Source organism: Sceloporus undulatus, unplaced genomic scaffold (assembly GCF_019175285.1).
Source record: "Sceloporus undulatus isolate JIND9_A2432 ecotype Alabama unplaced genomic scaffold, SceUnd_v1.1 scaffold_12, whole genome shotgun sequence".
NCBI classification, from domain to species: Eukaryota; Metazoa; Chordata; class Lepidosauria; order Squamata; family Phrynosomatidae; genus Sceloporus; species Sceloporus undulatus.
In genome coordinates this window covers 4,318,537-4,343,655 of record NW_024802934.1, presented here as the reverse complement: position 1 = coordinate 4,343,655, position 25,119 = coordinate 4,318,537, and the positions used below count along the sequence as shown (strand labels likewise).

The following is a 25,119-nucleotide window of genomic DNA, read 5'->3' as shown; positions in this document are numbered from 1 at the left end:
TCTTTTTGGACTTGGTAAATAGTTACAGGAATTATAGTCCACCACTTCTGGACAGTCAAAAGATTCACACACTTGACTTTAACATTCCCTTTGGGGGAATGCCTACAACCCTTTGAAGTTCCAATGCCAAGCAAAAGTAGACACTGTGGCCCTGTGAAGAGGACTGATCTTTGGGTGGTGCTGTACTGGATTTTTTCCAAGTAGTTTTAATGCTGTTATACATAACTGACTGGGATTAAATCTGCAATGGTTGCATTTAATTTTCCTGTTCCGTTGCCTTGTAATACCTTTTCAGGCAAAAGATAGGCTACCAATAGTCAAACAAATTCAGTTAAGAAACTGAGAAATACAAAAACATAGGCACTATTACCTGTCCTCTTCTTTGTGAGATGTTTACAAAGCTCAAGCAGCATACTTGAAAATTTTGTACCCATCCCTTCTATGCTCCTCTGAATAGCATGATGAAATACATATGTACGTACGTATGCCCCAAAACTATTTATGCATGATAGAAAACAAATATAGTTGTCCTTCACATTTCAGTAGACTTCAGTATACCTCAGTAGACTTTAAAAAGGAGACTGAGGTGAAATATTTTCCTCAAATTAAGCATCAAGCATAATTCCCTCTTACGTTTTTGCTGTAGGAAGCAGAGTTGTTAAAAAAGGGAAAGATGCCTTTCTTTGCTGCTTGACCTCGAAATCCTTTTGAAAAAAGCACTCCATCATGCAAGCTGTGTGGTTTTAATAGACTGTAAGCCTATAAAAGCTATTTAAAACAGATGAATGTCTTCAAGAACTGTGGAAGTAAGCAGGTGAAATAAACAGCAATTACAATTTGTATTTGGTATCATTGAGATGATGATATTTTTCCAGAGATGGTTGATGATTGTGCAACAGCATTAGATATTGTATTTAAAATCAGTTCTATAAATAGCTAATATGGTGCTGAGATAAAAGAATAACATTCTAGAGATTGAGAAGTGGAGAAAACTTTAGGAAATTAGAAGAAATTGTAGATTTCAGCAGTAGTTCCAATTCAAGGTTAGTAATGCTGCAAAATGTGCCATTTCAGTCTGCTGAAGCCACGGTACTGGCTTCCTGAACACATGGCTTTAAAAAATGTGAATGGTCATTGGTTGTTTGTCCTCCCTACCTTCTCCCACACAAATTATTTCTTTTCCCTTCTTGTCAGTCTGATTAAACGTTGATATCTGCACTCATGTTCACACAAGCTTTCATCTTCCCCAGGTTTTGCAAACTTATTTTAAACCCAAGGTTTTAGACTCTGGTTCAGTTGGAAAGCCCATTTATAATCAAACATAGTTAGAGGTGTTTCAGACATAACCACAATTTAAAAAAATATTGTTATAATGAACAAGGGAAGGAACAGGGAATGTGTTCTAGAGAAAGCAGGATCCTAAAGTTGGATCCAAACTTTTTTTAAAAACCTGATTTGCAAGGAGCCAATATTATCTGTTTGAAACTCTTAAGAACTCTAGGCGGTCGATGTGGATGATAGTGAGCTAAATACATCAGTGAGCTGACTTGTGAAAAGCAGCTTACAAAAGAGCTTCCACTGTTTCTAAAACAATTTTTTAAAAACTGATTTTTAAGTGACTGACTGAACTATAAAAATAGTCTGTACTAAAAAGCAAGTGAGCAAGCAAAAGTAAAGCAAAAACAAAAGCATGCACCTCTATTGGAACATGAGACAATGGCGAGAAAATGAATTGGCATCTCAGTTGAAATTATTTCCTCTGGCATGCCAAAATCACAGTGAATCTGTTACTCAGCATAGTGGGGAAATTTGAGTTCTTAGTTATGATGTCTTACCCTAAATGTTCATGGTGACACAGTTTACCTTGCAATTATAAAATAATACTGCAGCTAACCCTCCACAGATTGTTGGTTTAAAATGCGAATTAGATCTCTATGGTTGGTAGGCAAGTGTCCCTCTCCTGATGCAACAACTTGCATCTGAGGAAGTAGATCAAGTCTATAAAAGCACATGCTTTTATTGTTGTTGTTTTTTTGCAGTTAATCTCAAAGGTGCTGCAAAATCCCTTTGCTTACTGATATTCCAGACTAACATGGCTATGTCTCTGAATTATTTTCCTTTATTAGGCAAGGCAATCTCTAAAAACAGTTAACTCAAAATGAAAAACTTAGTTTTTATATTGCTACAAGTTTAACACATTATAATAAATAAGGACTGCATCCACACTGGAGAAATAACCCGGTTTGGCACTGCTTTAACTCTTTCTGGCTCAAGGCTATGGAATTCTGGGAGTTAGAGTTTGTTCTGGGTCCCAGAGCGGAAACTCCCAGAATTCCATAGCCTTGAGCTAGGGCAGTTAAAGCGGTGCCAAACCGGGCTATTTCTCCAGTGTGGATGCAGCCAAGGTCCATTTTTTCCAACAAAACAGTTACTACTTTTAAAAAGCCTCAATTTCAACATGTTTGTAATTCCACAAGAGCCTGTTTACAAGAGCACAGGCATCATTTTGATTATTCCCCTCCTCCACTACATCCATACACATCAGTGGACTGCAGTGAAATTCAAGGATTTTGCAAGGCAGTAATGTAGATGAAAGTAAATTATGATATGCAAAAACCAAAATGTATCTGAGAATGTTCCAGTTATCCATATTTCTTCTCCAAGCATCCTTTAACATGTAAACTTTCTGTAGGATACTTCTGTTATTTATTTATTTATTTATTTATACATAGAGTGTTAAAAGTTTTTCTCAATATCTTCATCCTGTAAGACAGAGACACTTGTTTCACTGGTGTTGACTTTTCCAGTAGCAACTGTACAGCGATTTTCAGAGTTCAGATTCTCTTCTAGGAAGCTATCAATGTCTTCCAGCTTATTTATAAGAAGATGCTGAAAAAGAAGGCAACAAAAAGACATTATTACAATGTAACTAGATTTTTAGGTCCAAACTCCACATCATAGTCAACTGTACATAATATGACCACATGAGCATTGTTAGAACATGCATACTGGGAGAAACATACACACTGCAAACTACATGGGATGGGAGGAACATTCATTGAGGATATTATTTGCTATTTAACGTTTTTAATTTGTTGCCTGTTTTATTGAACCCTTTTCTGTATTGTTATATATTATTTATATGTATTATGCTATTATTTCTTAGATTGTACGCCATGGGCAGGTTTACTCTTATCTATTTTACTGTTTGTATGTACAGCGCTGTGCAAATCTACAGCACTATATAAATAAAGCATAGTAATAATAATAATAATAATAATAATAATAATAATAATAATAATAATGTTATTGTTTATTTATATAGAGTTATCAATGCACATGACACTTTATGTGTAAAACAACCATAAACAGTAGTTCTTGTTAATGGAACACAATCTAAAGGAAGGAATAATAAAAATATAAAACTTTACAATACAATTGTGAAACAAATTATCCAGATAAAATACAAAAATATAATATAAAACAAACTGAAACATAAATGTATGCAAAATATACAAGATTATAAAAAATATTAAATTTAACATTCCAAAAGCTTTGGAAAATGTAAAAATAATGAGGAAAGGAACAGTCGGTAAGTAACTCCAGGAGTATGGAAGAGCATGTGAAAAAGGATGAAGCCAAGCCAAGGAAGAGAAAACCTTTGGTTGGTTGAGAAGCCTAGAATTCCTAGAAAACAGATCTCAAGCAGGCTGATGAAAAGAAATAAGGGCTGAAATGTGTGTGCGTGCGTAAGCTAGGCTAGACAGTGAAATCGCAAGTAGTTTGGACCCTAGTGTCATATAATTTTTCAAATATGTTGGATGGGCAACTTTAGCCATTCTTGGAGAAACAGATTATCTGGAACCATTTCAGTCTAGTTTCAGGTCTCAGTACAGCACTGAAAAAGACTTGCTTATTCTAACTGACAACTTACTCCAGGGGAAAGACAGAAGAAATGCTACCCTGTTGGTATTCCTGGATGTCTCAGTGGCCAGCTCTATGAGATGGGAGTAGGAAGCACCATTCTGCAGTGGTTCCGTTCCTATCTAGAGGGCCAGTTCCAGAGCAGCACTGGGGAATTTGTTCAGCCCCATGCCTATTAAGTTGTGGGATGCCCTGGGGTTCCATCTTATCCCCCATGCTGTTCAATATGAAGACAGATATTGGGAGAAGTCATAAGGGGGGGGTTGAAATGGGGTGCCATCAATATGCTAGTAATGCTCAGCAACATTTCTCCTTGTCACTGGAGTCAGCTGGGATGTGCAGATGCTGGATCACTGCCTGGATGCTGTAATGTGTTGGATGAAGGCCAATAAACTGAAACTGAATCCAATAAGATGGAGTCTTTGTGGACTGGTGGTTCCTGGGTCTGGGTATTGGGCATACAGTCTGTCCTGGATGGGGCTGCACTCCTCCTGAAGGAACAGGTGTGTAGCTTAGGAGTGCTCTTAGATTTATTCTTGTCATTGGAAGTCCAAATACACTCTGTGACATGGAGGGTTTGGTGCCAGCTTTGACTGGTGTGCCAGTGACGGTATTTCCTGGACAGAGCTAACATAGCCATAGTAGTCCATGCACTGATAACTTCCCAGTTAGACTACTGTAATGTGCTTTTTGTGGCGCTGAAAAATGCAGCAGATTGACTGTTGACTGGAGTACCATATAGACACCTTACCATGTCAGTATTAAAAGCACTGCACCAGCTGCCACTAGGTTTTTGATCCAAATTCAAGGTGCTTGTGATGACATTTAAAGCCCTAAAGAGCATAGGACTTCCAAATTTGAAGGAACACTTCTCCCCATATATGTCTGCCTGGGGATTAAAATATGCTGGGGGAGCGCTCCTCCATTTCCCACCAGTGTGATTAATAAACTTGGTTAAGACATGAAAGAGGACCTTCTCAGCAGTTACATCACAATTGTGGAATACCTTCCCTCTGGAGACATGACTGACATCAACACCCATGTCATTTAGGCACCAAGTTAAAACTTGACTGTTCATCAAAGCCTTATTAGCTCATCCCAAATGCAGTGTACAAAGTTTTAATTTTAAAAAAAATCTTTAAAAATCTGTTCTTGACATACCATTGCAGTTTAATATGTTTTTAGTTTTACTATTTTAAATTGCATAACTTGTTCTAATGCTTTTTTGAAGCTGCCCTGAGATCTTTTATATAGGGCAGGGTATAAATATGTTAATACATAAACAAGCAAATAAATGAAAGAATAACAAATATGTCAATAGGATTTCATATTGTAGAAAATTATGTTTTTATTAAGATTAAAAATAAATGCACAAAGCAAACAGTCAAAACAATGCAATCTAGTAAAGCAACTATCAGTATTTTGCAAAAAAGCCTTATAATGATAGAGGAGGATCTGAAGAAACTATGAAGTAACTGGCAAAGTATCAAAACTGTCACTTTAAATGCTAACTGGCTGAGCAGGTATATTGAAAAGCAAGTTTGTCTAACAATGCTGAACTCATTATGATCTGGGTTTAAACTTGGTTTGACTGATAATGTGGCACAGATTTTCGCACTGGGATGTTTACATTCTAAACTCAACTCCATTTCAAAATTTATTATCATAATTCCTTTCTATCAAACGCAGTGGGCTTAAAGGAAAAGTTTAGACATATTTTCCCTACTACTTCCATATGATGCTGATGTCAGTAAAGGGTGTATCTCTCTACAAGCAGGATGTTGCATCTAAAAATCCCATCTTGATCAAATAATAATGGTATTTAACTTAAAAGTATAAAATAATCTTGCCATCTAATTCAGTTCAGTTGTCCTAGGCTTTATATCAAGAAGTTTCAAGATTCAAATGCACAAATTAAAAGTTAACTTGAATTTGTGCCAAGCTATGAATCAGTATACCAGTGTCTACTAATTAGAAATTTGTTTGGTTTTTTTGGTTATTTAAACATTTGTATTTTAACTGATAAATTATTATTTAAATTACTATTTAAATAAATTTGCATATAAAATACATATTTTATTTGTCTGGAATTTCAAAGGAAGTGTAACATTTATAACTTAGCAAACAAATGTTATTACTTGTGGAATGGAAACTTCCCCATCACCTCCACTCTCTATACAGCGTACCATACACATAACAAAACTGACCTTAACTATACTGTTTCCTTAGCTTCACTAATTAAAACTGATTTCTACTTGGCAGTATAATCAGCTGAAACCCTGTTAGATATTCAAATAAATTCTATATTCTCTAATAGAGGAAGATGTGTCAGCAGGGACAGAGAATCCTTCTCCTGCCCCAAAACACTAAAACAGTGGAAATCACTTAATTGAATCTAACATTAAAACAGAGTAATAGCACTTACTGGATGAATTTTCAATAGCAGCTGTGCTACTTTCTTCCGAAGATGCTCAAGTTTTTCTTCTGCAGCCTTTACCTGTCTTTTGCACAGATTAGTCTCTGTTTCAATGCCACGTACAGTTTCAGACTGGAGTTTTTTGTTAAGTTGCTGTTCATATTGCAGAAAATACTGAAATATATATTTACATCCTTGATATTTATTACATAATTTAAATCTTTTACATTCTGTTATTCAATTCCCCCTCTCAAATTAAAAATAGAAGGTGCTATTCTCTTTTTAAAATGTTGTTTAAGCCTTCTCCAAAAGGAGCTCTCTTTTTCTTTAGCCAAATAACAGGATGGCCAGAGTTGGCTGCTGTCAGAGGTGAACAAAATGTCACCACCCTGTTCTTCATATCAAAGCAGATCCATCCTCCTTTCATTTGCTCTTGCTTCCTCTCCTCACTCCCACCTTCCACTGCCTAATGCAGATGCTACAGTGTGCCTAATATTTAGAAAGGCTTACTTTATGAAACTGCAGAGTATTTTTAGTTGTTTTTATGTGGGGACAGTGAAACTACAGCCTAAACCTCAGGGCCAGGTGGGCGAAGGGGAGGCACAGATTGGTGCTCACACCATTTGCTTTGATACAAAAGGTTCAGTTCCTCACATTACCAGTTAAAGTGGGGATTGAGAATAGGGGACACATGGAAGCAATCCCATCACGATTTACCTAGTAAAAACCACATTCCTCCCAGTGCTTTTTTCCTGGTGAAAATACCATTTTCTCCAATGTTACCTTTGCAGTGTGTGTGTCTGAATCTTGGTGGGAAAACAGAACATGAGAGGAAGGGCTTCAAGCCCACATGTAAAATTCTTGATGAAGACTAGTTTTCTCTCACTTCAATGTGGCCTTGGTGACTTTCTTTTAAAAACTAGGGCTGATATTCTCAAGAGGTGGGGATAATGCTTTTCAAAACATTTTTTGCCACCCTCTGCAGCAGAAAGCTCTGCTCCTGAACAGGGACTTACTCGTGTGTGTGTGTGTGTGTGAGAGAGAGAGCGAGCGAGCACAGAAACAAGAAAAAATACCCACGTCTCCCACCACAGAAGGACCCACTTAAAAAACAAACAAACAGCAGTGATGGTCATTATAGATGATGGCTGACACCGCAAATGAGATGTTGGTAGGCACCTTGAACTGAAAAGCAATCCTTGATCATGTTGGTTATTCCCCCTAATGCTAGTTCCATAGGCAAAAGTTATGTGATTATCAAACATTTAACTTCTACACTTTGCTCTAAGGAGAAAGGGATGAAGCAAAAATTCTAAGAACCCTTGCACAGATGAGAGAGAAACTCTTCAGATCATATGAGGACTTCCAAAGCTATAATAGTATTCATCGTTCTCCCCTTTTCATCCTTTTATGGCAACTCCTGTGGTAAAGGTGGTGTCCAACAGCCCAAGGCTCCCCCACAAACCAGCCTACAACACCTTCTCGCCCCCTTTGATGCTTTAACATTTTGTTGTGGTAATACTTCCTATCTTCACTCCTCACACTCTTCTGTGTCCAAGCCTGTTCTAACAGTAACCTCTTGTCCTAAGTACAATGTCAAGTGTGAATTCAATGGCCAGTAGATTACATCAGAGCCTATTCTAACATGCCACTCAGCAAAGGGAGTGAAAAATTCTGTAACCAACAAGTATCACTTTGTGTTCACTTAACTTTTGTGCCTTAATAAAAATACTTTGCATTAATAGTATTGAGTATCTTCTGTGTATCATGCAATCACAATTCCAATTAAATCAATTTCAATAGCAGGCTATAACACAACAAAATATGAAAAGCTATGGGTTGAGATAAATACCTCTATAATGTGTATAGCTACATCCTGCTCCTGAAATTACAAATACTGTATACTGGAATTAGCAACAGCAGTTGCTTATAAGTATCTAAAAGGTAATTTGTACAAATTTAGAGACATTTTATATGCATTCTGTAATGAAAGAGCGTGATTAAAATACAGCAATCAGTGAGAAGAGGTAGCACCAGATTTCCAACAAATCCTGCAACAACTGTTTTCTCTGTATACACCACTAAGAAAAAAAAAAGCCAACCTCCCTGTGACTCATAGGGTTGCCCTCTCTGCTGTCAAAACAGCTTCCTTGAGGAAGCAGGAAGTAGGAAAAGGGTTAGCCTAGTCTTCTCTTGCAAAAAGCAATTGAGTGATCTCTTTATGATCATTTGTTTTAATTGTATATAACTTCCGGTATTGCTTTTGCCATTTTGAAATCATCTGGAGACTTATTCAATAAAGAATACTTTGATCTAATGGGATCAGGTCAGAAAACATGAGCCATATTAAATAGGTTTTACCTCATCGATGTATAAAGTAACAGCCTTGTTCTTCTCCCAATGTTCATTCAGCTGGTTTTTTAAAATGAAACAATAGGAAGTCTTAGAAAATGCACAAGTGCGAACATCTTTTGCAGTTAAGAGACAAACTATGTTAATTTCATCAGGTGATTCTACTTTTTAGTGAATTTTTAAAAAATTGTCAGTATAGCAGGCATATTCCTGACAGGACCATGATCTAGAGCACTGAACCATTTGTCTCCTTCAGGGTCCTGTACCTTTGATCTACATTATCATAAGCAATCCCTTAGTCTGTGCAAACAGTTCCTTTATCCTACTGTATACACAGTGAATTGAGAAATAATAAATAGCCTATGCGTGAATAATCTGAGGACTGAATGACATTATATTAAGTTTGCACTGCTCGCAGTTTAAGATTTCAGTTTTTTTTATTAAAGGTTAAGTATCCCTTATGTGGAATTCCAAAATCTGAAATACTTCGAAAATCCAAAATCCTGAACTCAGGCAAGTTCTGTGTATACAAACTTTATTTCTCACATAAAATTATTTTAAAATATTATGTGTAAAATCACCTTCAGGCTATGTTTATGAGGTATATAAGAAAAATAAATTATTTTCATGTTTAGATTTGGGTTCCATCTCCAGGATGTCTCATTATATGCATGGACAGGTTGCTCACCTGTAACAGTATTTCTTCGAGTGGTCATCTGCGAATTCACACGAATGGGTTATTCTGCACCTGCGCAGCAATGCTCAGAAACTTCTAGAATCTCTGGGCAAAAGCTAGTTTGCAACTTTCTGCAACTTTTTGGCAGTAGCTTCGCCTATCCCATATATAGCCCCTAACGGTCCCGCTCTTCCTCAGTTCAAAGTACGCCATGCAAAATGCGACAGTAAAGATAGCAAAGTAAGCAGGACACTGAGGGGAGGATGGGCAGGATTTGTGTGAATTCACAGATGACCACTCAAAGAAATACCATTACAGGATAGCAACCTGTCCTTCTTTGTGGTCTCTGTGAATCACACAAATGGGTTAGACTGACAAGCTTCAGGAGGGAGTGTCATGACATAAGTTTGTAAGTCAAATAACTGGATTTATTAACTACAATAAAGTCATGAATATCAAAGTGCACTTGTCACTGTTATTTATCAAACTCTATAGTTCAAGTGAAAGGAAAATGAATCATATGCAGTGCAATAGTCAATCAATCAAACTGTTCAGTTGAATTGTCAAATCCACTCCAAAAGTGAATAGCAAGAAAACAATACATGTAATCAATACCAAAACATGCAATCAATGGAATTCAGTGCAAACTCAGATGAAACTGAAGTGAAAAACTAGTCAGTGTAGACACTAAAGCAATACTGTGCTCCCAAAAGCTGCATCTTGTCTGGCTCTGGTGTCCAGCCTGTAATGTTTGATGAAAGTCAATGACTGGAACCAGACAGCAACTTTGCAGACATCTTCCAAGGGAACCTCAGTCAGAAAAGCGGAGGATGCAGCTACCACCCGAGTTCCATGGGTCCGAACCCGAACTGGAAGAGGTCTACCTCAGAGTTTGTAGCAGAGATGGATGGTACTGGCCACCCATTTAGAAAACCTCTGCACAGTCACAGGTAGTCCTTTATTGGCCTCTGAGTAGCACACAAACAGCCGCTCAGAGCACCTCGAAATCGAGGTTCTGTCCAGGTAGAAGGCCAATGCTCTCCAAACATCCAAAGCATGGAGCTGGAGTTCGATGTCGGTGGTTGGGTTTGGGGCCAGTGGCGGCAATACATCTTTGATAGGATCTGGTTCATGTGAAAGGCTGGTACCACCTTTGGCAGAAAGGTGATATCGGTACAGAGGACCACTTTGTCCCTGTGAAAGTGGAGGTAAGGTTGGTCCACCCGTAAGGCACAGAGTTCGCTTGCCTAGCAAGCAGATGTGATAGCCACAAGGAATGCTTTTTTCCAGATCAGTAATCTCATGTCTATAGTGGCCATGGGTTCAAAGGGCTTGGATGCCAAACAGGAAAGCACAAGGTCTAAACTCCATGCCGGTGTCAATACCAAGGATGGAGGATGGAGACTGTTGAATCCTCTGAGGAATCTCTGTATCAAAGGGTTTTTGAAGAGGGAATGTCTGCCCTTGAAATGGTAATGAGAACAAGTGGCTGACAGGTAACACTTGATAGAAGTCAAACAGAGCCCAGCATCTGCTAGGGACATTAGGAACTCCAAAACCATTGCTTGGGATGGAGGAATGTGTCTGTCCAGAAGAAAAGCAAAGAACTTGTCCCATTTATATTGGTAAGACTTTTGTGTTGAAGGCTTCTGCGACACCAAGATAACATCTTTGATAGGATCTGGTAAAGACGTCAAGGAGAAATCCTCCATGCAACCAATGAGAGGGTCTCCATGTTGGGATGGAGAACAAGGCCTCTGTGCAGAGACAGGAGGTTGGGATCAAATGGCAGCTGGAGGTAAGTCCTTTGGGAGAGATGGAATAGACGAGCGAACCAGGGTTGTCTCGGCCATGTCATCTTTGCCATGGTCCTCATGATAAGTGGGAAGGGAAGAAATACATAAATCAGCCCTTCTGACCACTCGAACTGGAAGGCATCTCCTAGTGAGCCTGGAGCACGGGACTTTTCCTGCTTGTCTTCCTGCTTCCTCTTGGATGATTTTTTAGTCGCTTCACCATGTTCTTTCCCTGATCTAAGGGATTTGTCTTTATGAGCAATTGAAGTGGACGGCCTCGTAAAAGGCTCTTGGTGAGAAACTGAAGTAGAGGCTGGTGACGGTTGAAGGACTTTCTCATAAAGGAAGGCGTTCAATTTTTGATTTCAGTTCTTCAAGCCCTGTGTAGTCATGGCCTTACAATGGGGACAATCTTTAGGAATATGGGTCTCCCCCAAACACAGGACACATTTATCATGTCAATCCAAGATTGGGATTTTAACCCTGCATTCAGAACATCTTTTGAAAGAAGCCATCATACAAAGAATGGTCTAACAATACCGTAGTCAATCTGAAGTTAACAAACAAGGTCCGTAGGATTAATCCGTTGAGAGTGGTCAAGGACAATTCCATTGGTCAAAGTCCAGAGATGTGAGAAAAGGCCAATAGCAAGGATAAACCGAGCTAGCGAAGTTCCTCGAGCTGCTAAGTGTGGCAGAATGAAGGAACTGAGGAAGAGTGGGAATGTTAGGGGCTATATATGGGATGGGCGGAGCTACCGCCAAAAAGTTGCAAACTTTTGCCCAGAGATTCTAGAAGTTTCTGAGCATTGCTGCGCAGGCACAGAATACCCCATTTGTGTGATTTGCAGAGACCACGAAGAAGAACCCCACCTCTTCTGTCAGCCAACCTCTGAAAGAAATGCCTCCAATGCCCCCTATGGGGGTTGGGGCAATTTCACTATTCTTAGGGTTCCTTGGGGCCATTCTGAATCCAAGAAAGAGCATTTTTCAACATGAAGTCATGAGACAATCAAATTCAGGTTACTTCATATTGGGGGGGGGGAAGCATGTCCTGGGCTGAAAACAGATATGTGTGTGCGTGTGTGCGCATTACAAAATGTGGCAAAATAAGGAACAATAAGGTGCAATGGGTGCAAAACTAATTTTCTGGGGGGAAATGGGGGTTGGTAAGAAGCCTGTTGTTCAGTGCTGTAAATTCAGCTTCAGCTTACAGCAACCCTATGAATGAGAAACCTCCAAGGACATTATCACATGGAGCATGGGATGTCATTGTCCCATCCCTGTCCTATGCTTATCGCGTGATCATGGGAAGCACTTTCACACAAAACCTCACTTATTGGGACATTGTCTCATCTAGAAAGCACGACTGAATGTGACTGTGTGAAAGGCTTTCTCACTATATTGCACTGATCCCATGAATGTCTTGTGAATGAAGTGGAATTGCCCCTTCATTTCCTCTAATTTTGTTATTATCGGAGGATCCCGATAACACAATTCCACTTCATTGATGGGGCATTCATGGGATCAGCAAGATGTAGTGAGAAAGCCTTTCACGTGATCACATTCAATTGCACTTTCTGGATGAGATAAAGATGCCCGTCCCCATGTGATAAAGTTCCAAGTTATGCTATTATCAATAACCCTACTCAGGTCTTGCAAACTCAGAGTTGTGGCTTCCTTGATTGAGTCCCTCCAACTTTACTACTAACTCCAACTTTATCAAGCATTATTCTCTTTTCTAACAAGTCATGTCTTCTCATGAAAGGACCAAAATATGAGTCTCGTTTTAGTTATCTTGGCTCCTAGGGACAGTTCAGGAATGATTTGCTGTAGGACCCATTTATATGTCGTTTCAGCAGTCCACAGTATCTGTAGATCTTCTCCAGCATCACATTTCAAATGAGTTTACTTTCTTCCTATCAACTTTCTTCACTGTTCAGTTTTCACAAACATGCACATACATACAATGGCAATGTTGCCCTCCACTACTGTTGCTGATCAGCAGCTGTTTTTTGGGGCTACAAAAACAGCATGGGGGTTGCATGTGGCCTGCAGGTTACATTTTCTCTATTCCTACCAAAGAGACTAGTCATATGAGTGTTAAATGGATCACCCATTTCCATGTTCTGATTTATATCCCACACATCAATAGCTTGCCAGGGATTCTTAGAAAGTAGTTAAAAAGCTAAACAGCAGCAACATAATAAATAAAACATTCAGGGATAGCTGTGTTGGCCATTTAACAAATACAAACAAAAATCCATCAGTGATACCTTCACTGGCCAACCAAAATGCACAATATACTTGTTGCAACAACTATATTTGCATTTTGGTTGGCCAATAAAGGTATCACTGATGAACAGAATACGGAGACTCATAACATGAGAATCAATGCGGTGTAGTGATTTGAGCTGTATTAGTACTCTGGGAGACCAGGGTTCCAAAACCCACTCTACTATGGGAAGCCACTGAGTGATCTCGGGCAAGTCACATTCTTTCAATCTCAGAAGAATGCCAAATCCCCCTCTGAACAGCTAAGAAAACCCATCAAGGAAACTAAATGCAGAAGCCAAAATAAGCACACTGTTATCTAAAATTGCACCTATCTCAGAATTTCTGATAAAAATTTATTTAAAAAATCTATTTACCAATATTTTCCAAGTTGATAATGCGATGGTGAAATCCAAGGAGTGAATAAAATACCACTAGGGAGTGAGTCAGACAGTTAGGACAGTAACCAGAATCTTGTTCTGCTAACAACATAATTAGCATTTACTTCTGCCATATAACTGAAATTAGTATGATTGTGGTGTTTTATAGACGGGCCCTACTGGGCACCGTTGTTACGCGCAAGGGGTGGCACTTCCTGGCGCGCCTTGCCCCTCGCACGTAATGAGGGCATCAAAATGGTGGCGCCCTATACAGATGGGTGTTGCCATTTTGACGTGACAAATGCTTAGCATCCGCATGTTGCGGCGCAGTTGTGACGCCGCAAGGGTGCCATTGACACCTTGCAGCGTCATAATTGCGCTGCAAGAAGAACCCACTTTCTGCGGGTTCTTTTTCCTGCACGGGGGAGCCACGCGGTTTCTCCGCTGCAACTTCGTCACGCAGCAAACAAGGGCGGAGGCAGACTGCCCTTTGGGGCGGTCTGTAAAACGCCAGTGGCCCTATACAGACAGGCCAAAATAACACTGCTTCAGGTCACTTTGAAGGTATGGTGTTTCAATGATGTATGCGTCCTAAGAGTCTGGAAGCTGCACCAAAGCTGCACTCCAGTCTTTAGGACTGGAGCGTGGCTTTGGTGTGGCTGCTGGACTCTTATGAAACATGTATCATTTAAACAGCATACCTCCAAAGTGACTCGAAGCAGCTTTATTTTGGCGTGTCTGTATCACACAACCCTTTTCTGCACTGACTAATTATAAACATCTAGGCATATAATTATGTGTTATTTTTAATATGCTTACCTTGAACATAGATAAAATATCTTCAGGACACATAGATGTAAGATGTTCTCTTGAATTACTACATTCAGGAAGAAAATACAGGAGGACCTCCCTGGGAAAAAGACAGTAAAAGTCATGCACATCATTTAAACAGCATACCTCCAAAGAGACCCAAAGCAGCTTTATTTTGGCAGTCTGTAACAGGCCTATAACAGAGTTCCAAACTTAAACTGTTATAGAATAAGTTTTCACAGACTAGAGCAGTGAATTTGATCCAGTTGTACATGCCACTGGAGGGAGCCAGAAGTAGCCAGAAGCTCAGCAGGGACTGAGCCATCTTGATTCCTCTTGTAGAGTCAACAAATGACAAAAGCAAGGTGCTGCTACTGAGAAAGTATTGTCTTGTATACTTTACTCACGAACCTAACCTTTCAGGAAGGACACACATCATACCCTTCACCAAGGATCTCAAATTCTATGATGCTCCATTAGGGAAGTGTCAGTCTTTCAGATATCATAGTTCCAGGTTTTTTAGGTCTTTGTAGGTCAAAACTAACCCTCTGGATTGAATATGAAAGCAGCCTGGAAGCCAGTGCAATTAAGTACAAGATTTGAAAGGCTAAAAACCAGTACACTAGAATCCATTTTATGCAGTTGATACAATGGATTGTCCATAAAAGCTTATGCCAGAATAAAATTGTTAATTGTTAAGGTGACACAAGATTACTTGTTGAAACCAGTATAACACACATCCAAGTGTATGGTTTTAAAACTGAACAGAAGCAAAGCAATCCTCAGTGTGCTTATTCACATGTGGTAAATTCACAAGGTAAATTCTCTTGTAATTCAAGGATCTGTCCACTCAGGTAAGTTTAAAGGAGAACAGCCTTATGATCCATTCCTATATGAGCCACTATACTGAAGCAACAGTACCATGTTTGGCTTTTTCTCACTAAACTTTGCAAGAATAACCCCTGCTGAAGCTGCCATTTTGTGACAAAGGAGCTATATACAAAAAAGTGGTACAGGAGGGAGGCAGAAATGACAGATGGGCGTGGTGGTGAATCCTATCTGGGAGAGTTCACCCACCAACCTTATACTTCGCTCATGATCCAGACTGGCTCTATGCTCCCCAAAACTACTTTTTCTCAGACCTCTGAGACCCGCCTAACCTCTACACTAGCTGCAGGAGAATCTTAGACTGGACTATTTGAATGTTGATTCCATATAGTGTATATAATTTGTTAAATATTTCACAGTTGAAGAAGTCCATCAATTCCTGTCTTGATTCATATTTAGCATGAAATTAGGCTTCCAAAAAGTCCTTGTTAGATTACAAGGACACACATTTTGCTGCATGGCCGCACCTTTATGAATACTTACTTGATGCGAGACGTTAACGTTTCTATCATTTTAGTTTTAGGAATGTGTTCAGAATCTTCCTGTGTACGTGAGGAGCCAGCAGCAGACTCCTCCACAGCAACAAGAACTGGCTCTTTATTGGTTTCTTTTGAAGCCTCAGTGGAGCAACTGAAAAGAGATACTGTACCATAAAATTCATTTCAAGTATTACACCCAATGAGAGGAGGGAGGGAGGGATCACAGGAAGCTGTAGCCCTTCAGATACTGTGGAAATTGAATTCCCGTTAAACCTAATCAGCCAAGAGAATAGCGAGGTATGGTGAAAGCAATTAATCAAAATCCAAAAGCTTGAAGGTTTCTCACCTTACTTTGAATGCGTGAGATCCCATGTTCAATTTTTGGTATGTAATCTCTCTTAAAAGACTAATATAACAAAAGTATGAATTAAATGCTGAATGTAAATTAGTAGACATATAATGGTTATAATGGTTCTAGTTTAGTTGGCACTAACAATTGGATTTAGGCTTCTAACATATGGAAACTTGCTGCCATGTATGGTAAACACCACTGGACAGATGGTCCCTTTCACACTGCATAATTAATAGTGCTATGATTCCACTTTAAGTGCCACAGATGCCTCTTAAGGGATCTGTAGTTTGAAATACTGGAGCTCTCCGGCTGAGAATGCTAAGCATTTCATCCTAAACTTCAAATACCAAGATTGATTAGGATGTTGCCAAGGCAGTTAAAAGTGGAATTGCAGCGCTATAACTGTGTAGTGTTAAAAGTCCCCAGCATATGTTTAGGTATGTATGTCATCATGGGCCTTTTCACACTACCCAATTATAGCACCCCCGAACTCCAAACCTCAAGATTCCATAGGATCCAGCCAAGATAATTAAAATAGAATCATAACCCTACAACTGTATAATGTGAAAGGGGCTCAGATCTTTATCAACTTGGTGAGATTATACGGAAAGATCAATGATGTCAGTGGGACTTTTTCACCCAAAGACCCTTGGTGAATTCACTAAAATTAACAGAATATACTTTGAAATAGCTTGGAAAGTTATGTAGTTTATTTTTTTCAAGGAAGCTATACTGCAGTACATTAAGGCTTTCTTAGGCGGGATACAGACCGCCCCTTTGGGGCGGCCTGCACCTGCCCCTTTCCCCAACGGATTGGGGCCTGAGCTGCCACAGCAACAGCCCCAAAGGCCCCGATCCGCTGCTTTTTCTGGCCTTGGGGAAGCGGCCTGGAAAGGGGTGTCTTTGGGGCTTCATGCCCCAAGGACACCCCAACAGCAGTGAGGAGGCAGAGAAAGGGGCCGCTGCGCCAGTGACACAAACGGCGAAAGGAGCTCCAAAACGGAGCTCCTTCCGGTGCCGCTGAAAGGGCGCCACAAGTGCCCTACAGCGGCGCGCATGGCCCGCGCCACTCTGTTTGGAGGCGGCACAGCCGTGACATCATAATGGTGGAATAATAGTGAAACTGGAGCAACAATCACCCCAAAATCACATCCAAATCTCTTCTCAACATGTGCAAAGATGCCAATCCCTGAAGAACCCCCACGTTTCTAAAATATCTTATTTTCCCTCTTTTCCCCTTTCAAAATGATGACAAGAAATGTTATTATGTACCTTTTGCCATTTTGAAGGAGAAATGGAGGGAAAAAGATATTTTGGTGTGTTGAAGCAGGCTTGTGGGAAGCATGATCTGAAATTTGTTCCTCCCTGCCATCATGCAGCTGTCCACCCCAATTTATCTGTATTTCACTTCTTGTCAAAGTTACCAGGGAGCATGTCCATACCATTGCACATTACATTTGAAGACTAGTGTGGTAGGCATGAGCAAGCATTCATAACTCTCTGACTAGCCTGAGAGGGACTGCTTTAGGTAAGGGTAGAAATAGGTCTCCAGTGCTTCCAGCTAGCCAGAGTTATGAATGCTTGCTCACTCCTACCACACTGGTCTTAAAATGTAATGTGCAATGATATGGGCATGCACCCTGGTAGTTCTTTTAGAGGGTGATCACGATAATTTCCATTAAAATAGTGTTGTAGAAAATGGCAGGCAAGAATAACCACAGAGACTGACTGAAGTTCAGAAGACACGGATTTATCGATTTTCGGCCGGGCCTCTAGTAGCAAAAGGTGCCAAGAGAACCCCAACCCCAGATATTGTCAAACATTTATAGAAATTTTCACAAAGACAGGAAACAAATTCTCCTCCTATTTCACCCCTTCCCCTTAGTTAACTTTTTCAATGAATAGTTTTACAAAAACATTCTATAGTTTAAGCAACTTGTTCGTGTTCCAAGAAGCACAGCACAACCTGTTCAAGGAATGTTTTTGGAACATTGAGGATGCTGTGGTTTTCGAAGGAACACGAAGCACATAGTACTGTACTATGACGCAAGTAGGTCAGAGGGAAGATTTCTAATATGCTAACTTTGAGTCTTGTATGGTTCTCTAGCCTGACCCCAAAAAGCATATCATATTTGAATTCAAAGCCGTTCATGGCCGGCATCCATGGTTTTTTGTGGGTTTTTCGGGCCGGCCTGAGAGGGAGTTCACCAGGCAGGTCCAGCTCCATCAGGACTAGCCTGGAAGAAGGAAGAGCCCTCCCTCCAATCCATCTGCCTTGGTCCAGGCCTCAGAGGGAGAGAAGAACCACTGGACCTCATCGCCTTTCCCTCCACCATTCCCTTCTCCTTTTGTTTCGTGTCTTTTAGATTGTAAGCCTGAGGGCAGAGGACTGTCTGATTAAAAATAATAATTGTAAGCCGCCCTGAGAGCCATTAGGGCTGAAGGGCAGGATATAAATACCTAAATAAATAAATAAAATAAATATGTGGCCATGTTCTAGAAGATTTTCTTCTTGACGTTTCTCCAGCATCTGTGGCTGGCATCTTCAGAATCAGAAGATGCCAGCCACAGATGCTGGCGAAACATCAGGAAGAAAATCTTCTACAACATGGCCACATAGCCCGAAAAACCCACAAAAAACCATATCATATTTCTTTATCAGTAACACCATGTAAAGTCATAGACACTATAAATTCAGAAGAACCCAAATGTTTTTTGAAGATTCCACTGTACTCACCCTTCCCAAACTGTTTTTGTAAAGTTTTCCTCTAAAGGTAAGGAACTCATTAGACTAAGGTGACTGTCTCCCTTTTCACCAGAGTACTCTTGTTCTTCTTCATGTGGATCAAACACTACAATAACAACAATAAAAACAAGTAAAATTATTTGGTATGGATTTCAGCAAACATATGGATCGGACAGAGGGAATGCCATCCATGCTACTATGGTATTGTGAAAAGAAGAGGGTAAGGTGATTGTATGCATGGATCCAATGCTAACAGGACGTTAGCCTGAGCTAGCACATGGCTTGAGTTTCAGCCTTTTGGAATTTGAGTAAAAATGGATAGAGGGGATTCAACTTGTAGTGCAATACTCCCCTAGGATTTGCCTTTTCACAAAGTCCTAGTTGCAACTTCTCTTAAAGGGTCAGTGACATATCAATAAAACAAAACACTCCAAGTTAAGGGAGAGGGCAGGCATATTAAGCAACTTTTCAAATTGGCATTTGCTTTCAACTCTTGAACTCCATTTTCTGTTTAAACTACATACAGGGCAGGAGCCACCCTCATGCAGATTTGCTTGGAATTAAAATCACCACCACTTTCTCCCAACTTTCTCTTACAGCACCCTCAGACCTTCCCAGTATAGTTTCTGACCCGCTGAATATAAAATAGTCTCTTGGGAAGCTGGTTAAATTAGATACTGACCAGAATCATCCAGTCCCTGCAAAACAATCAAATGCACACTAATTTTAAACTCTTGTCTGCTGCAGCTGTGTCTGGATACCAAACAAAGCAAGCCAGGTTTGTGACACCTTGAGTCCCAGTGCAAATTTTAGCTTGCTTCTGTTCTAAGCATATGCAGGTCCTCATACCAAAAACAATAAAACAAACCTGTTCTTCAAAGCATCTTTCCTTCTGTCTGTGCCCTTGAAATAAACAGGAAAATAAAACAAACCAAAACTTTTCTTTCCCACACTTTTCCAGAACTTAGCTGCAGGACTCTGGCAAGCATTAATAGAAATGTTTAAGAAAAAAGCAATTCACCCAGGCCAGACAACAGTTCATTGGTCTTGGATGGCCTTATGAATCCCTGATTGGGCACCTATTCTATAAGAATCTCTCGACAAACTCCTGGCTTTCCCAAATCCTTGTTTTTTAAGGGTTCTCCTAATGAAAGTGTTCCTATACCTACAATGGATTAAAAAAAAAAACCCTGTGGGTATTACCTTTGTAGGGAGGAACTTCCCTCCCGAGGTCTGTAAAGACCAGACTGAGAGTGGAAGTTAACATCCAATGTCACTGCATGACTGTAAATAAACAATAAATCAAGTAGGACTGTGCTGATTAGAGGTAGCCTAAACCTGAACCTCTGAGGTGCCTCACATACCCTAATGCAGTGCTTCCCAGGCTACCTGATATAGGGGACTGGCAATTTTGTCCCCCAATCTGCCTGGCACCAGTACCATATATTTCCCCAATGGTTATAGTACTATACTTCCCTTTTTCCTTGGAAACTTCACTGATCAGCAGCCAATGGCATACAGACTAAATATGTCCACAAACTACCACTTTGAATACCACTGCCCTAATGGACCAGCTTTACTGGGGGTACTTTTGTCTTTAATACCCACTGAAAGTCAGTTACAGGTGCAAATATTGGCTTTGATCCAGAAATATGTAAAAATGACAGTATTTACCTTTCTGCATGAAAGAAACATCTTTACTGTCTTCATACTTTGACAAATCTTCAGCCTCACTGTCAGATAAAATGAACTGTAAAATAATAGCATTTGGATTATAAACAGGTCTTTCCTTAAAATGCCTAGAAGGGCACGCATGGGGGTTTCCAATAAATACTTAGTTTGAGCTGTAAAGGTTAGCCTCTGAATGCCCTCTCTTTATTTCTTAACATGTACGTTACCCATTTTACTTTATCTTTTGTTGGTATCTGATGCCACTATCTCCAAATTAAACTCTTTACATGCTGGTGTGATATACCATAGATCAGTATTCTTCTTCAGGGTTATGGAAAGTCAAGACAAGCATTGTTACGCTTTCCTCGGAACCTATAGTGAGAAGAGGCAGTGCCAGTGCCACCCTGCTTTGCCCTTGACAGGAGTTGTATGACACTGTTACAATGTTTGTTTCCCTTTCCTCTCTTTCCCATATGCTTTTGTTTGGTTATTCAGACTAAGAATTGTGATTAATGTGAACTATGGTTATTTTAAACAAGCCATGTAGAAGTGTTAACCACAATTTGCTGGTCCAGACAATACAACAAACTATAATTATTCTAAAATGGAAGATTTTGGCTATTCAGGAAATGGGGTTGGGGGGAGATCACTTCAAGCACTACTGTGCCTCATAAGTGTCTCACAAGCGTGAGAATTATGCAATCCTCCAGATGATGTGAAATTGAAACTCACCATTGTCTATGCTGGCTATGGCTGATGGGAATTGCAGTCCAGCAATCTCTGGGAGCTGCACAATTCCTACTCTGGCTTACCATGTCATGCCTTGGAGAGTGCTGGAGTCTCCTCCTTTGGAATGGCCATCTGTTCGGAATGCTTTGGTTGTGACTTCCTACATGGCAGGGAGTTGGCTGGTAGAGTCTATCTCTGTTCCAAGCCACTAATCTTGTTTCTTTTTCATATGCTAGAGCTAGTCATTGGGAAACACTCTGCACACCACCCCATTTTTAGTATTTGCATGTTTTTAAAAAGTTATTTTTGTGGTATTCAACACATTCATCCTAGATAATATCCATCTCAGTCTGTTGTAACTGCTCTCTAGTAAGTGACTTTCCAGACTGACTTCTTTTGGGATGCATCATCAGTTGCTAGGGGAACTGCAGCTTCTTCAGAAGCTATCTCTTACTCCATAAGAGGTTATCTGCTACATAACAATGTTATGTGTATATTTTTGCAAGGATATCATCTATTCATTGATTTCCAAAGTCCTTAATAAATATGGTAGAGTGCCTGCTGACACCTCCATTTTAATAATGATCAATTATTATTCTTGTAGGGGAATGCTTCACTCAAATAACAAGGTAAATTTCCTGAGCTACATTAAGTACAGAAAACAACAGAGGATTTGTTAAAATCCTAATTACCTTTCAAACTGTCTCTTTGGCAACCCTAACAAAATCGATTTTAATCTTTTATTATTACACCCCTTACATAGCCCTCAGTGGTCTAATCTTAAGCGAGTCTAAGATGTTTGTTTTGCATTACTTTCCCATTCTTTTCATTATGCTATTTGCTATCACCACAGTCTCCCTAATTGTAGAATGGTAAGATCTGACATATGTTAAGTGGAATCTCACTCACTACCATTCCTTTTGTTATGGATAAACCACCTGCTATTTACACAAGTGGCAGGAGCAGAATTAATGGCGAATGGCAAACTTATAAATATATATTAATTATAACAGCACCTTATAGTTTCTGGATTCCCTTGCCTTTTTAAAAAACTTTTTCATAGGCACTGTGTATTTCTAGACAAACCCAAGAGTTGAGCAGATGAGCCACAAGTAATTAAGGTAAAGAGTATTTCAAAACAGAGGTTTTGGCAGCCAGAGGAGTATTAGAGATGTCAGCTAGTTTAATTTCCATCTTCTCTCCATTTTCAAAATTGTTTTCGGTGCCAGGGTATTTATTGTAACAACACACAAGGACATTTTTAACAACAGCAACAACCTCTTGCCAACTGTACATTACATACTTTTAAAAAGCAGATATTATCCAAGAAGCATGATATGTGTGCATTGTTCCGTGCTGAATTTCAATACAAACTTAGCTTAAGTACTGACAGATCTGGTTTGTTTAAACTTGGATCTCTCTCACTCATGTGATAGTGACCAGACAAATCTATCATATCCTATCAGAATCTGTCTGTGAAAAGAAAGCAATATGTGTCAGAAACAATGTACATTTTCTTTTTCATCTGCATATGCACCAATGGTTTTTAAAAATGAACCTGAAACTAGAAACTACAATTTTGAAAAACTACTTTTTAGGACTACAACTACAAGAATCACCCAACCACCATGACAAGTGAGGGTTGTGGGACATATAATCCAAAACAGGAACTTTTCCAAACTCTAGCGCGAGACAGACCGCCCAAAAAGGGCGACCTGCCAGCGCCTGTTTTTTCCAACAGAGGGAAGCTGCAGCCACCAAACCGTGCTGCTTCCCGCCAGTGGAAAAAGAACCCGTGAAAAGCGGGTTCTTCTCAAACCGAGTGGCGGCATAACAAGTGTGCCATTGGTGCACTCATTATGTAAGCTCTGCATGGTGCTGCATGGTGCTTATGTAACAATGGCGGTGCCCATGTATACAGGGCGCCACCATTGTTACGCCCCCGCCACGTGCTAGGGTTGCGGGGCGTGTGGGTGCTCCGCCCCAGGCAACCCTAGCACATAATGAGGGCATCAGTAAGGGTCCGTGTGTGTTTGAGCATTGCACATCTAGCTACTGACCAACTGATTGGCCCAAGAAAATAACAAACTGGGTCATACAGAAATGATTTCTGGCTCGCTATCTGATTCAACTTTGATGATCAGAGGCTCTTCATTATATGACTGTTCATCTTGTATTTCAAAGGGTAGCACCTGCATTAGAATTAAAATAATGACAGTAATTAATTAAAGATCAATGACATAAGTGTTTAGCATGTTAATAAAGGAAATGCCTTCCTCAAGATAACTTGCTAATTGAATCAACATAGCAACCTCATGATTAACAATTGTATGTATTGTCTGCTGTTACAAAAGCTAGGCAATTGTATGGCTGTAATTTCATACCAGAGTAGACTCTGGTGTATATAGCAACAAGAAGAGGATACACTAATATCTCTGAAATAAATAAAGAACGAAGTATCTACTCTTTCATCCCTTTAAGGTTCTTGATATCAGTGGAGAAATTCACTGAACTTCAAAATGCACCTTTTCATCTGGTTTAGGTCCCAGCTTTCTAGCACTGGTGATTATAAAAAAACAACAGTAACAATGCTATGTAGGCACTGCTTGCTAAATATTTCTTTTTGGTGGATGGGGGAATGGATTGGCTCACACACTTGGATACATCAAGCTGATTTCTCTAGACATGGTAGTCACTTGATGAATGGACCCAGAATGTGAGAACCACATTTACTGAAAGAGCATGACATCTGAAGGATGGTACTGTAGAATAGCAGCTGCACTATTAGGTATGTGATACTCACTTATACATGCAAGTGCCACTGAATGATCACTGTGATCAAGAGGTGACCTGGATGTATCAAACAGCTGAAGACCCATTCAATTTACTCCCTTTCTATTAGATATATGTCATTTTCTCTGAACTTATAGATCTACACACTACCCTGTTTTGAGCTCAGAATGGTTACTTTTTGGAGTGACCATGCTAGTTAGATTCTCTGCCGTAATGCACGGGCCCAAAGGTCCATGCTTCCCTGGCATCATCCTGTCTGGATGATGCAAGCCAATGTTCCTGGCTGGGATCAGCCAATTGGGACACTGATCCAACGATCCTGGCCCTATCCCAGCTCAAAGGGGCCTTAGTGCATGTCAAAAAGAACACTGTTTTCTATGGAGTTTTGTGGAAACTCTCCAAACCACATCACACTATGTGCCCTTTAACTGCCACTGCCACCACGTCTTGTCAGAAGGCTCCCGCCACAGCCTCTGACATCAAAAGGGGGTGACAGGATACATGGGTGTAGCCAAGCACCTCATTTCTGCCCTTATGGCTAAACTGAGGCCTTCTAAGAAGACATGATGGCAACGGCAGGTAGGGGGCATGCGGTGGCAGTGGATCCATGGTGCAGCAGTGAGTGGGTGTATGAACACCTACCTGTCACTGTGCCAGCCTGGGAACTGACCCAGGTCAGAATCAGGGGCACTATACCGTACCATTATAGCACTATGGAATTCTCTACACAAATAAAATACTCCTCATTCCAGTCGAACAGAATGTGACCTAGCCACACATGATTTACAGGAGTTTGGGCTTTTTGTGATGGAGGACTTCTTAAACTTTGTAGAA

At 40.1% G+C, this 25,119-nt stretch overlaps 1 protein-coding gene across 1 annotated transcript in view; it reads right to left on the bottom strand.

Moving 5' to 3' along the window:
* Positions 1 to 2,097: 2,097 nt before the first annotated feature.
* LOC121917213 (MORC family CW-type zinc finger protein 1-like) overlaps positions 2,098 to 25,119 on the bottom strand; it is an 81,854-nt gene continuing 58,832 nt past the window's right edge. Inside the window, exons 19-27 of the mRNA XM_042442970.1 lie at positions 23,592 to 23,684; positions 20,767 to 20,842; positions 19,084 to 19,198; positions 15,999 to 16,145; positions 14,637 to 14,727; positions 13,815 to 13,871; positions 8,702 to 8,752; positions 6,350 to 6,514; positions 2,098 to 2,889 (exon numbers count right to left, since the gene is read on the bottom strand). Coding sequence (XP_042298904.1) covers positions 2,737 to 2,889; positions 6,350 to 6,514; positions 8,702 to 8,752; positions 13,815 to 13,871; positions 14,637 to 14,727; positions 15,999 to 16,145; positions 19,084 to 19,198; positions 20,767 to 20,842; positions 23,592 to 23,684 — 948 coding nt within the window. The 3' untranslated portion in view covers positions 2,098 to 2,736. The remainder of the gene's footprint in view (positions 2,890 to 6,349; positions 6,515 to 8,701; positions 8,753 to 13,814; positions 13,872 to 14,636; positions 14,728 to 15,998; positions 16,146 to 19,083; positions 19,199 to 20,766; positions 20,843 to 23,591; positions 23,685 to 25,119) is intronic.